Source organism: Heterocephalus glaber, unplaced genomic scaffold (assembly GCF_053883595.1).
Source record: "Heterocephalus glaber isolate CG9 unplaced genomic scaffold, H.glaber_assembly_v1.0 deba00001446, whole genome shotgun sequence".
Classification (NCBI taxonomy): Eukaryota; Metazoa; Chordata; class Mammalia; order Rodentia; family Bathyergidae; genus Heterocephalus; species Heterocephalus glaber.
In genome coordinates, this window is record NW_028258298.1 from 10,019,851 (window position 1) to 10,034,913 (window position 15,063).

General features: G+C 36.6%; 1 protein-coding gene across 6 annotated transcripts in view; it reads left to right on the forward strand.

Annotated features, from left to right (window-relative positions):
• Window positions 1-15,063, forward strand: part of Cdon (cell adhesion associated, oncogene regulated) — a 96,356-nt gene that overhangs the window by 40,649 nt on the left and 40,644 nt on the right. For all 6 annotated transcript variants that reach the window (XR_002388795.2, XR_002388796.2, XR_015452416.1 and 3 more), the window contains exons 7-8: window positions 448-717; window positions 5,355-5,708. Coding sequence is in view for 3 of the 6 variants with exons in the window: in XM_013078823.3 (XP_012934277.1) it covers window positions 448-717; window positions 5,355-5,708 (624 nt within the window). In the remaining 3 variants the exon portion in view is untranslated. The remainder of the gene's footprint in view (window positions 1-447; window positions 718-5,354; window positions 5,709-15,063) is intronic.

Below are 15,063 nucleotides of genomic sequence, written 5' to 3' on the forward strand. Positions count from 1 at the left end.
ATACACCTAATATCAGAGTTGAACTGACCATAAAAAGAATTTAAAATAAAAAATATCTTCTTCAGCTCTTGTTTAACATGAAATCCAGGGAGACTGTTACTTTATTTTAAATTAATCACCCGAAGTAAATGCTAAGAAAAGCCCTGGATTAGAAACTATTTGTGTGTATGTGTGCATATTCATGTGTATTAGGGGAATCAAGTGGGTGGATTGATCTAAAATAGGAGACTATAACTTATTAGTAACATACGGTTTATCCTATTAGTGGAAAGTTAAAATATATTTCTAATTTTTTCTTGATGATCACAGCAGATGGAAGAATGTCAATAGAGAATACAACTTGTTTTCAAGTTGTTATTGATAGAAAGAAAATATTATATGACTTGTGTGATAATTTAAAACATATATCTTGAGGGCTAGACTTTACTTTGTGTGTTTTACTTTCAGAGCATGCTTCAATTTCTAAAGGACTACAGGACCAAAGAGTGTCTCTAGGTGCCACAGTACATTTTACCTGTGATGTTCTTGGGAACCCAGTTCCTAACCGTACCTGGTTTCATAACGCACAGCCTATTCATCCTTCCCCACGACATCTAACCGGAGGAAATGAACTGAAAATTACTGGGGTTACCATGGAAGATTCTGGGCTGTATCAGTGTGTAGCAGATAATAGGATTGGATTTATGCAATCCACTGGAAGACTTCAAATTGAACAAAGTAAGCTTTTAGGTCATGTAATCATAGGAGATTTTACTTCAAAGTAGGCTTTTGTAGTAGCTAAAAACAGTCATTTTTACTAAGATAATTCTATTGCCATGCCAGAACTGTATTCATATACCGTGTTCTTTACTAGTGGCAGATAGGTGTTTCTGTGAAGAAACCACCTTATTTAATCAGGCTTATTAAAAATTTGTTTTTAGGCTGGCAGTGTACCTCATTGGTAGAGTGCTTAACTAGCATGCATGAGGCCCTGGGTTCTAGGCTCCATTCCTAAGATTGGGGGGAAAAAATCAGATGATAATTTTGAAAATTTAAAGATAAAATAAAATAGAATTTAAAAATGTTTTCAACAGATACACACAGTTTTATGGTAAAGTCTCTCACTCATGTTCCACAGCCAATCATGTCCCTGTTTAAAATTAACTGGTTTTATCAGCTTCTAGAATATCCCAGTACGTAGGCATACCTGTAGTTATATACTATATGGCACACACAAGCATGTGTTTGTGTTTATATATTTTATAACATTATCTTCTTTTTCGCATAAATGGTGGTAGCGTTCTTTACCTTGAAATGTTCACCCAGCATGTTATCTTGAATGTCTTCCCATATGATAAATAGAAGAGTATTTTATTCCTTTTAAAAGAATGGCTGTATAGTATTCCATCGTATAGTGTAACAATTTGACTAGTACCTTATTGATGAGTTTCTAATATTTTGCTATTACAAATAGTTCTGTAATGAATGTCCTTCTGCAAAGATTGTTTTGTACATGTGTGAATATCTGTAAGAGATTCCTAGAGATGAACTTGCAGAATAAAGCCATAAATGAGTTTGGAGTTTTGATGGATATTAATGATTGCTCTCCTAATTGTTATGAGTTTTACTCTTGTAGGCAGCGTATATCTTTGCTTCTTTCCTCACACCCTCATCAATGTGGAATATTGTCAGAAGTTTCTTTTTTTTAATCTTTGCTAGTCCAAAAGTAAAAAAAAGGAGAAAGTACCAGGTAGTCTGTATTTCTTTTATTAAGAGTGGAATTAGGTATTGTTTCACATTAAGGAATCATTTAAATTTAGATACCTGTGTTTTCATGTTTCATGGTCTTTTGTCCAGTTTAAAACAATTTTGGCCTTTTTTCTTATTGATTTATCATAGTTCTTTATATATTAGGGAAATTAGTTGTTTATGATAAAAGTTTTAAACACTTCAAATTTAAGAAAATCATTACAGACCACAATTTTTATCTTACTGAAATTAATCTAGAAGTTAATAATAAAAAGATAATTTAAAAACTTGCCCTGTGTTTGGAAATTTGAAATTATACTTCCAAATGGCTGAATTAAAAGAAATCATAGTGTAGATTTAAAATACTTTAAACTGACCTGATAATGAAAATGCTACAGATCAAATTTTGTAGTAGATAACCAAAATGGAATTCAGGAGGAAATTTGTATCCTTATTTGCTTATAACAGAAAACAGAATGAATATTAGTGCGTGAAGGAACAATAGAATAGATTTTTTTTAAAAATAGGAGAAACTAGATAAGGGCACAAATCAATTAAATAGACAACAAAAATAAAAAATAGGATCAATAAATGTAGAAGTTGGTTCTTTGTCAAGACTAATAAAGTGGAAAAATCTTTGACAAAATTAAGTGTAAAGAATCCAGATAAAAATAAATAATATTAGAAATGAAGAGGCTATAAGTACAAGTCTTACAGAGATTAAAAATAATGACTGATAAACTTTACTAAAATAATTTACATAAATGAACAGAAGTGGACTGTGTTAGTTTTCATCACTGTGACAAAATACTTGAGATAATTATGAAGGGAAAGTTTATTTGGCTCATGTTTTAGGGGTTTTAGTCTATGGTCCCTTGGCCTGGCCTTCCCCTGCTTTGGCTCTGTGGCAGCACAGTTGCTCACAGTAGGAGCCATGGTACAGGAGGTCTTTTCACCTCAAATGGAAGCAAAAAGAGACAGGAAGGGCCTGGGATCCCAGTATTCCTTCAAGGCTACACCTGTGATGACCTAACTTCCTGTAGGCCCCACCTCCTGAAGGTGGGGCCAATAGCACCGCAGACACATGGAGCTCCAATGTGTTTGGGGGACATTTAAGAACCAAATTATAGCATGCACAAATTCTGAGGAAAAATGTAACTTAGTAAGTCTGACTTAAATAAAAAGCCTACGAGTCCTCTGTAACTATGAAAGAAATTAAGTTAGGAATTAAAAATCTTCCCACAAAGAAAACTCAAGGTCAGATGGTTTTGTGGAGATTCCACCAAACTTGCAAGTAACAGATCATCCTAAATATTACACAACCCTTCTGGAGAAAAGAAGATAAAAACTCTCTAGTGAGTAGAATCTTGACTTCAAAATCACAAAAGACTGCTATAAGAAAGGAGAATCAGGGGCCAGGGATTTAGCTCAGCCTGCCCCACAAGCGCAAAGACCCGAGTTCAATCCCCGATACCAAAAAAAAAAAAAAAGAAAAAGAAAGGAGAATCAAAAGCCAATCTTCTTTATGAAAATAGGTATATAAATCCTAAACAAAATACTGACTAGCCAGGAATGTGTAAAAAAGAAAAGACATCTGATTGAGCAGTTATACCAGAAATCCCTCAGAAAAGTTAAAGTATTTTTTTAACTTATTTATTAAATAAAGGAGAAAAGCAATATGATTATCTCAGTAGAGGTAGGAAAATATTGTATGTAATTCACTGTTCATATTAGACATTTAGAAAAATTAAAATAGAAGGAACTTTCTTAATTTGATAAAGGATATCTAATAAGAACTCACATGAAATGTCACCTTTAATGGTGAACTATAAGCACTCCCTTTAATATCTCGTCTAGTCATCCTTATGTTGGAGATCCAAACTAGCACAGAAAGACAAAAAGAAATAAGAACTAACATTGTTATTAATTTACAACCTTGCCATCATAGAATATTCAAATAGTTTGCTGACTGTTTTATATGTCTATTACTTAGAACTAATAATGTTTAGTAAGGTGGCTGGATGAAGACCATAAACAAGAATCATTTGCCTTTCTCTATAATAATAAAATATTTAAAATAACATTTTATATTGGCAATGTTCAAACAGACTCTGTTACGTAAGACATACATACCAGTTCATAGATAGCAAAATTCAGTATTATAGTTATGTAGTCTTTCCATAAATTTTCTGTAAATTCATACTATTCTAGTTAAAATCTCATCTGAATATTTTGAGAACCTTGAGAAAATTATCCTAAAATTTGTATAGATAATCAGAGGCCCAATAATAGCTAAGACACTCTAAAAGAAGAAGAGACTTGCCTTAAATATAAAAAAAAATAGTAATTTAGAAAGCATTATATTGGCTCAGGAACAGATAGACTGTGCCAAAAAGATACTTGCACGTATGGAATTGACTGAACTGGCATTGTAGATCACTGGGGAGAAGATAATCTATTTCAAATTTTGACATGGGATAATTGGTTATCAAAAAGGAGAGAAAAGTAAAATTAAATCTGTAATTCACATGGCATAGAAAGATAAATTCCCACTAGATTAAAGACTTAAATGTAAAAGACAAAAGGAAAAATATTTTAGGACTATATTGGAGAATATCTATATAATGTATGGGTAAAATTTTTAACAAAATATTTTAAAAGGCTGATTATAAAGATATAATTCATTTCATTGAAATGAAAACATCCTCATTGTTAAAAGACACTATCAAGAAGTGAAAAGAAAATCAATAAACTAGAAGACACTAGTGACATATTTAACTAAGCAAGAGAATAGTTATCTGCTGTGTACAAAGAACTCTGAACCATTTTACAAAAAGAAGTCCCCACAGAAAAATCGACAAAAAACATTTCACAGAGTAGAGAAAATATGAATGTCACATAAACATATGAAAAGATGTTCATCTTCATTAGTAGTTCTGGAAATGCAGATTGTGACTAGTGAGATGGCATTTTATACTGGTGAAAATTCAGAAATCTGAGAAGATCAAGTGTTGGTTTTATTAGATGTGGGAAGTAGGTTTTGAGAAAAACAGACATGATGGAGAAAATATCTTTTGTGTTAATCAGTATGTCATTGTAGGCTCAATTAAAAATACCTCCAGAGAATACCAGGACCAAAAGGAAAGACTTAGTGAGACTTTAATTTAGAAACAAAAATCTTTATGTCAATAGTAAGAAAAAAGTTCAACTTTTACTTAAAACAGGAATTTCTTCCTCCCAGACCTTTTATAATCAGATTCCCAAAGAATTGAAGATGACTGATCTAGTTTTATACTTCTTTACATCTTTTTCTTGTTAAGGCCTGAACTCCATTCTGTATTTACAATAGTTAAATATATATAGCTAATGGAAGGCTCTTGAGAGATTTCTTTCTCCCTGTAGTACAGGAATTCTATGTAGGGAATGTGTAGGAGCCTACAGCTACAAACAATTCTGCTTTATTGACAGTTTTACTTGGTGGAAATTGAGAAGATGACTAAGGAAGGGGAGGTATCATTGTTCTAATAATTTCTCTCATATCCTATTTCTGCAATCAGATGAAATTATTTTGTGGTGTAAATAATATTACAGTCTAAAATTTTGGTATGTGAATTATTTTTTAATAGGCAATGGATTCAAGCCAGTTATAATCACAGCACCAACAAGTGCAATGGTGTCAGATGGAGACTTTGTTATGTTGTCCTGCAATGCCACTGGAGTGCCAGTCCCAGTCATTCGCTGGTATGATAGTCGTGGTTTGATAACCAGTCATCCATCTCAAGTCCTTAGGTCCAAATCCCGAAAGTCACACTTAGTAAGACCTGGAGGCCTTGACCCAGAGCCTGTCTACTTCATCATGTCCCGAGCTGGCTCAAGCTCCCTCTCCATCCAGGCTGTCACTCAAGAACGTGCAGGGAGATACATCTGTGAAGCGATAAATGATTATGGCACCACACGGTCAGAAGCGTTTCTCACAGTTGGTGAGTTGCCTTTTTTGTTTTAATTGAGTAATGTCCTTTCGTAGTAGGGGAAAAGATGGTTTGAAATATGTTATTTTAATGAATGCAGTAATCTCTAAATACATATATTTTGCCCTAAGACAGTGAAATATAAAACTGAATTTTGGGATATTTTGCAGTACATGAATCAGGTGAACGTTGGTCTTCATTTCTGATGTGTACAAGTATTTTAAACTTATCAAATAGAAAGCTCTTCTTTAGAAGTATGTTCAAAATATATCCTGTCTTTCAGAGTAATACTTTTGGCTTTCTAAGCTACTGAAAATTTTACTGGGGGCATTTTTTATATCAGCTGTTGATAAGTACAGTATTCTAAGTCTGTAGGGTTAGCCTTCATTGAGAATGTAGACTTGGGGTCTTATCAACTAATACCTGTATGTATAGTAAGTCCCTGACTTGTGAACATTTTAGTTGTGAACTTTCATAGGTGTACTGTATAAGCTTTACAGGTGTACTGTGTAAGACTTACTTTGTCAGATTACAGACGAATCTGACTTACAAATATTCTCCCTTAATAGAACTTGTTTGTAAGTCAGGGACTTGCTGTATATATTTCCCCTGTCTTACCCAAAGTTATTTCTCTAATGAGATGTATACTATTACTTGTTTATGTTCTACTGATTTTTCATGATGATGACTTAAAAGCTATATGATTTTTGAAGTACTGCCATATAGAATATCCATCATAATTATTTAAAATTAACTCGAAGTTGCCTTGATTAAAATTCAAGCCTTCCATCAGTGGGCATTTAGAGTAGTGTTTTCCAGCAACTACTCAGTCAGGTAGAGATTGTCACTGTATTTGTCTTGTGAGAGGCAGAATATCCAGTACTGCCTTTAGTGGTGGGCAACTTGAGCTCCCTGCCCAAGGTCTCTGCTTTAGAGGGCTTTTTGTGGCCCCTTTCTTCCTGGATCCTCAGTCCCACAGGTCAAAGAGCCCATAGATTCCAGGTCAGTGCTTATCCTGATCCTGGAGACCACATTCATCCTTCTGGATAGCAGGTTGGGGGCTTCAGAATTCCCGGCTTTAATTGCATTGTGGTCTGGTTCCACTCAGGTCTTTGTGCAGGCCAGTCCTCCACAGTGTGAACTACCATGGCAGTGTGTGGGCACCCTTAAGACAGAGGATGGGCCACTGGGTACACAACATGTACATAACCTACTTCTTTGCACAGGACTCTGAGCCATATTAAATTTTAGCATACTGATAGTTTCTTTGTTTGCTGTGAAGGCAAGAGGAAATGAGATCAAAGACAGAGGTGACTCCCTCCTTTCATTTTTTCCAAGAGGCCTTGGGTTTTTTAAGTCCTGGATGTACAAATATTTGTGGAGTGAGTTGTAACTGTTCAAAACTATTGTGAGAGCTGGCCTAAGTTTCCTAAACAGGGTAGTGGGTGTTGCTAGTGTGAGTCCTCATGGTGGACACATCTTGGACAGATGTGGTTATATCCTACTCCATATTTAATTAGTTTCAGCTGAGCCACTAAGTTCATTTACATTGCCATAGTTTCATTGATCTCTTCTAATTAAAAAATAATTACCTTAAAAATGCTGGATGTCTATTCTACCTGTTTCACAGAGTTGTTTTGAAGATAAGTTGAGAATGCATGTGAAAACACTTGAAATTAGAGGTGGTCCCCAATTTAAGATGATTCCAATTACAATTTTTTGAACCTTTTGATGATGTGGAAATGACACATTCAGTTGAAACAATGCTTTGAATTTTGTGCTTTTCCTTGGCTAGCCGTAAGACATATATACCCTTGTGATGCCATAGATCCCAGTCGCCATACTCTGTCATGTCCAGTAGGTTAGGAGAATTAAATGCACTTTCAACTTAAGGATATTTTAATTTTTTATTATTTATTTATTTATTCTTAAGTTCTTTTATTGGTACATTTTAGGTATACAATACGTTTACATTTATCATTGAGTGTTTGTACCTGGTGGAGGGGTGAAGGGTGCACAGGTAATGGGGAAAAAATAACTTAATGATTTTTTTTGTATTAAATTCTTTTATTGGTACATTGTAGGTATACAACACAATTACATTTCGCATTGGAAATTGTACCTTTATATAATGCATCTTGGTTCTTATTTTTTCCCCATTCCTAGCCCTCCCTTCACGCCCTCCACCCTTCCCTATTTCCAAAGACTTTATTTCCATTTTTTCCATTTCTCATCATTTTTTGCTTTCCCTTCTTTCCTTTCTCCTGCCCCTCCCACTACCCCTACCCCTTTGGACCTTTTCTTCCTATTTTACATTATCAATTATTCATTCTAATAATTGGTACATTTTAGGTATACAATATAATGACATTCATCATTGGAAATTTGCACCTTTACATAGTCTCTCTTGGTTCTTATTTTTTCACCCTTGCCCAGCCCTCCCTTCAACCCCTCCAGTCCTCCCTGTTTACAAAGATTTTGTTCCTATTTTTCCATTTTCTCATATTAATCCCATTCCCTTCTATCCTTTCCCCTAGCCCTCCCATTTCCTTCCCCTTTGCCCTTTTTCTTCCTATTTCACATTACCTGTTATACATTTAGTCCTTATTTACACTTTCAGTTTCTCACACCAGAGAAACTATTCGATATTTACATGTGTGTCCTATTTATTTCACTTAAGAGGATCACCTCAATGTGCATCCACTTAGCTATAAATGCCTCTAATTTCTCATTTTTTATGGCTGAGTAGTACTCCATTTTATAAAAAAACCACATTTTCTTGATCCAGTCTCCAGTTGATGGGCATTAGGGCAGTTTCCAAGTTTTAGCTATTACAAACTGCGCTGCTATGAACATGGGTGCACATATATCACTGTGGTAGGATTCTTTTAATTCTTTGGGGAAGATCCCCAGCAGTGGAATAGTGGGGTCAAATGGGATTTCCAGTCCTAGTTCTTTGAGGTATCTCCATACTGATTTCCACAGTGCTTGCACCAGTCTACACTCCCACCAGCAGTGGAGCTGGGTTCCTCTTTCCCCACAGCCCCACCAGCATTTGTTGTTTGTTGATTTCATGATAGCAGCCATTCTTTCTGGAGTGAAGTGGAATCTCAGTGTTGTTTTCATTTGCATCTCTCGAATGACCAGTGATGTTGAACATATTTTCATGTATTTATTTGCTATTTCTACTTCTTTGTCTGAGAAATGTCTGTTCATTTCAGATGCCCATTTTTGGATTGGGTCTTTAAATTTGGGAGATCTGATCTTTTTAAGTTCTTTATAGATTCGAGATAGTAGACCTTTGTCTGAGGAAGAGCAGGTGAAGATTTTTTCCCACATTGTGGGTTGTCTCTTCACACTGCTGGTGGTTTCTCTTGCTGTGCAGAAGCTTTTTAATAAGAAGAGATCCCATTTGTTGATTGTTTGTGCTAGTTCACAGGCAACTGAGGTTTTGTTCATAAAATCTTTTCCTACACCGATGTCTTCAAGGGTTCTACCTAACCTCTGTTCCAACTGGTTCAGAGTTTCTATTTTAATATTTAGATCTTTAATCCATTTTGATTTTAGTTTAGTGCATGGTGAGAAATATAGGTCTAGTTTTAATCTTTGGCAAGTTGAAGCTGAGTTTTTCCAGCACCATTTATTAAAGAGGCTATCTTTCCTCCAGTGAGGGTGTTTGGCTCCTTTGTGGAAGATGAGATGGCTGAGTGTGTCTGGCATTGTTTCTGCATCTTCTAATCTGTTCCACTAGTCCTCAAGTCTGTTTCTTTGCCAGTACCATGCTGTTTTTATCACAGTAGCTTTGTAGTATAGTTGCAGGTTGGGGATTGTGATACCCCCTGCCATGTCTCTGTTACCTAGAATTGCTTTTGCTATTCTGGGTCTCTTCTTGTTCCAAATGAATTTTTGGATTGTTTTCTCGAGGTCTATGAAGTATGCTGCTGGGATCTCAATTGGAATTGCATTAAATCTATGTAGCAGTTTTGGAAGTATGGCCATTTTCACTAGGTTGATTCTTCCTACCCAGGAGCAAGGAATGTCTTTCCATTTTCTGATAATCGTCTTCAATCTCTCTTTTCAGAGTGTTATAGTTTTCAGAGAAGAGGTCTTTCATTTCTTTTGTTAGGTTGATTCCTAGGTATTTCAGTTTTTTGGATGCTATTGTGAAAGCAGTTGTTTGCCCTATTTCTGTCTCAGTGAGTCTGTTGTTCATGTAGAGGAAAGCTATTGATTTTTGTGTGTTGACGATGTAATACAGCTGCTGTACTGAATTTGGTTATTAAGTCTAGAAGACTCTTGGTGGAGTTCTTGGGGTCTTCTATATAGAGTATCATGTCATCTGCAAATAATGACAATTTGACTTTTTCATTTCCTATCTTTCTTCCTTTTATTTCTTTCTCTTGTCTAATTGCCGTGGCTAATGTTTCCAAAACTATATTGAACAAGAGTGGTGGTAATGGACATCCTTGTCTTGTTCTTGATTTTAGTGTGAAGGATTTCAGTTTTTGACCATTTAGTATGATATTGGCTGTTGGTTTTTCATAGATGGCTTTTATCAGATTGAGGTAGAGACCGTGTATTCCAATTTTTTGTAGGGCTTTTATCATAAATGCATGTTGGATTTTGTCAAATGCTTTTTCTGCATCTATGGAGATAATCATATGGTTTTTGTCCTTGGGTCTATTGATATAGTGTATTACATTAATTGATTTTCATATATTGAACTATCCCTGCATCCCTGGGATGAATCCCACTTGATCAGGGTGTATGATCTTCTTGATGATCTTCTGCATTCTGTTTGCCAGTATCTTATTAAGGATTTTTGCATCTATGTTCATTAGTGAGATTGGCCTATAGTTCTCTTTTTCAGTTGGGTCTTTCTGTGCTTTGGGGATCAAGGTGATGCTTGCTTCCAGGAATGAATTTGGGAGTATTGCTTCCCTTTCAATTTCATTGAAGAGTTTAAAGAGTAGTGGCAGCAGTTCCTCTCTAAACTGTCTTGTAGAATTCAGCAGTGAAGCCATCAGGGCCTGGGCTTTTCTTAGTTGATAAGTTTTTAATTACATTTTCAATTTCATTGGTTGATATTGGGTTGTATAGAATTTTTAGGTCTTCTTCGTTCAACTTTGGTAATTCATACATATCTAGGAATCTGTCCATTTCTTCTGTGTTGTCCATCTTATTGGCCTATAGGTTCTGGAAGTAGGTATTGATGATCCTCTGGATTTCTGCTGGGTCTGTTGTCATTTCACCCTTTTCATTCCTAATTGCATGGATTTGGGCCTTTTCTTTCCTTTTTCTGACAAGGTTGGCTAAAGGTTTGTCACTTTTGTTGATTCTGTCAAAGAACCAACTCTTGGCTTCATTGATGTTTTGTATCATTCTCTTAGTCTCCATTGCATTGATTTCTCCTCTGATCTTTATAATTTCCTCCCTTGTATGAGCTTTGGGGTTGTCTTGTTCTTCTTTTTCTAGAAGCTTGAGGTTTAGTATCAGGTTGTTTAATTGGGCTCGTTCTGTTTTCCTAATATGCGTATTCACTGCTATGAATTTCCCTCATAAGACAGCTTTCATTGTGTCCCATAGATTCCGATATGTTGTATTGTCATTGTCATTTAATTGAAGGAACTGTCTGATTTCTTCTTTAATTTCCTCTGTGACCCATTGGTTATTCAGAAGTGTGTTGTTCAATTTCCAAGTGTTTATGAAACTTTTTGAGTTTGTTTTGCTATGGGTCTCCAATTTCATCGCACTATGGTCTGATAATATACAGGGGATAACTTCAATTCCTTTGCACTTAGTTAAACGTGCTCTATGTGTGAGTATGTGGTCTATTTTTGAGAATGACCCATGTGCAGCCGAGAAGAATGTGTATTCTGATTTTGTGGCGTGGAAGACTCTGTAAACATCTGTTAAGTTCATTTGTTCAAGAGTTCGATTGAGTTCTAGTATTTCATTACTTATTTTTAGTCTAGTTGATCTATCTATTTGTGACAGTGGGGTGTTGAGGTCCCCCACTACAATTGTGTTAGTGCATATATGACTTTTCATGTCTGTTAGTGTTTGTTTTATATAGTTGGGTGCACTAGTGTTTGGTGCATAGATATTTATGATTGTCATCTCTTCGTCTAGGATCGTTCCCTTTACAAGGATGTAGTGTCCTTCTTTGTCTCTCTTAATCAGTGTTGGTTTGAAATCTACTTGATCTGCCAAGAGGATAGCTACTCCTGTTTTTTTTCGGGTTCCTGTCACATGGAGTATTGTTTTCCACCCTTTAACTTTCAGTCTATGAGTTTCCTTTTGAATTAAGTGTGTTTCTTGTATGCAGCATATTGTTGGATTTTGCTTCTTGCCCCATTCTGCCAGCCTGTTTCTTTTGACTGGTGAATTCAGACCATTAACATTGATGGTTATAACTGAAACATATTGACTTGTCATTGTCATGACTTTTTCTTTTTGTTGGGTTCTCCCCCTTTACTTTTAATTTCTTGTCATGCCAGACGGGTTCATTCTGCTTTGCTTCCTGGGGTTGTGATCCTCAATGTCTGTTCCTAGGCTATTGTGTAAAATTCTTTGGAGTGCTGGTTTGGTATTCACGAAGTTCCTAAGGTGCTCTTTGTCATGAAAGTATCTTATTTCTCCATGAATTTTGAAAGATAGTTTTGCAGGGTACATCAATCTGGGGTGGAGGCTGTTTTCTTTTAGGGCTTGGAATATGTCACTCCAAGCTCTTCTTGCCTTGATGGTTTGTGTTGAGAAGTCTGCTGTGATTCTGATGGGCTTTCCTTTGTATGTGATTTGTTTCTTTTCTCTGACTGCTTGGAGAACTTTGTTCTTCTGTTGTGTTTCTGGAATCTTAACAATCATATCCCTATGTGTAGATTGTTTTTGATCAAGGCTATTTGGAGTCCTATATGCCTCACTTATCTGTATGTCAAGTTCTTTTCCCCTGCTTGGGAAGTTTTCTGCCATTATTTCTGTGAAGAGATTTTTTATGTCATCTCAGCTCTCTCCTGTTTCTTCATTGAGCCCAGTCAGTCTTATGTTATTCTTCTTTGCATCATCTAGCAGCTGCTGGATTGATTTCTCATGTTCCCTTATAATTTTGAAGCAATTTTTCTTTTCCTGGTCACTAATTGCAATCTTATCTTCTATATGTGAAATTCTATCCTCACATTGGCTCATTCTGCTGTGTAGACTTTCAATGGAGTTTTTCATGTCCTGGAAATCTATTTGCATCTGTTTTATGGATTCCATTTGTTTCTTATGTTGGGATTCCATCATGTTCCTGAGCTCCTCTCTAGATTTATTAATCACGTCTTGCACTAAGGGCACAATTTCTCCCGTTATCTGAGAAATTATTTCTGATTTCATTTTTTGCAGATCCCCTTTTGTTGCCAGTTCAGTGGGTCCAGGTGGTTGAGTATCAGAGGGTTCCATCTCATTTCCCTTTGGGGTTGCTGTAGGTGATCTGAAAGTCTGGTTTTGAGACTTATTTATGTGTTTTCTCATTTCGACTGGGGCAGGGGGCTGTTAGCACCTGCATGGATTACCTCCTCTGAGCTGCGTGAGGTGCGCCAGTGGCCGGGAGCAGCGGTAGGGTTGGTGACCCAAAAGCCCTTTCCTGTGGGCTGGGAGCAGCGGGAGGGATGGTGACTGGGAAGCCCCTTCCTCTGGACCAGGAGCAGTGGGACGACGGCTCAGAAGGCCCTACCTCTGGGCCGGGAACAGTGGGACTCAGTACCTTGGTCTGGTGGTCTGGTGTCCTCTGAGTCTTTGTAGTGTGGAATCACGTGGCTGCCTGTCTGCAGCGGGGTGATTCGGCGTCTTCTGCACGACTCAGGACCTCGGTAGGGCGTGCACAGAACTGCCTGTCTGCAGCGGGCTGATTCGGTGTGTTCTGTGCGACTCCGGACCTCGGTAGGGCATGCCTGATATTTTTAATTTACAGTGAATTTATGGGGATGTGACCTCACTGTACATAAAGGAGCATCTGTACTTCTAAATTCTAAAGCCTTTAAAATTGCATTTAGTGGGCCGGGGATTTAGCTCAGTGGTTCTGCTGCCTGCCTCGCAAGCGCAAGGTCCTGAGTTCGATCCCTGGTATCAAAAAAAAAATTGCATTTAGTATCTTGTGAGTGCCCCAGTTATATTGGGAATGGCATAAGTTAATTGGATCCCCTTTTTGATAAAAGTTGTGAAAAAGCTGCATTGCACCTATAACAGAAATGGGATTTTGATACTCTTGCAGTGGACAGGGTATGGCATAACATTTATTGTACCTCTGTGTAAAGTGAGGTGTTTGGTGTGGAAACTCTTTTGCAGCCAAATGCCACCTCCCAGTGGTCAACTGCCTAGAGGACCCACAAAACTGCTAATGATACAGATACACCAAGCCACAGCTAATTAGCTCCAATTTCAAGAGTCTGTTTTTCTGCATTAGCAGGCAGGCCCCAGATCAACCCTGAACATCCACTCAACTTCTGACTCACACACCCATTCCAGGAGCAATATTTTCAAATTGTCTCAGTGAACTTAATTAGTTTTCTTCTACATTATTTTCTTGCTAAATTGTTTTCTTTGATGGAAGATGCTTCTGGGCCACCCTTTCTCTCTTTTAAGCTCACAGGGATTGACCTTACACTGTTAGCTTGTTTTATATTGGTTGGGCTGCTAAAGGGTAGTGGTTCTAAAACACTCACCTTTTACCAGGAATCTGAGTTCCTTGTAACTGTCACATTGTTTCCTCTGTTCCCTTCCTGCACAATAATTAATCTTTTTGTGGCCAATATTCCTAGCACTTTAGAGAAAGCTGTCAATCCTTCAGTTTTATTATATTGGCACAGGATTTGTTTTCATTAATTCCTCTCGCTTTCTTCATAGAAGCATCGTTAACATTAGTCTGACAGCTGTTGTCAGTTAGTCTCACAGGACCCTATTTCTTTATCTGTAAAGTGGGAAGAAATATTACTCTCTACCTAAGAATGCTGTTTTGAGAATTAAATGAGATTATGTTTATTAAATATCCTGCACAATGCTTGGCCTATGAAATGTGCTGAATAAATTTTATTGGATATACAAACCTACTTATTTTTTCAGTGCACATGAATTATTTTTATCTTCCTCTGTATATTCTGTATACTGTTTTTCATAAGTATTAAGGCTATCTGCTTGTTTTATCTGTCTTTAGATGGGTATTTTCTTAAGCCAAATTTTAATTCTATCCAGAAATAGGACTTAGAAATAAGTCTTGTATCTGTGAGGTGTATACCATCTGTGCTAGTCTTGTTAGCTGCATTTCTTCCTCTTCCTTGAGAGTAGATTGGTGTGTAGGGTAGGTGTCTATGGGATCCTTGTTGTGGCATAA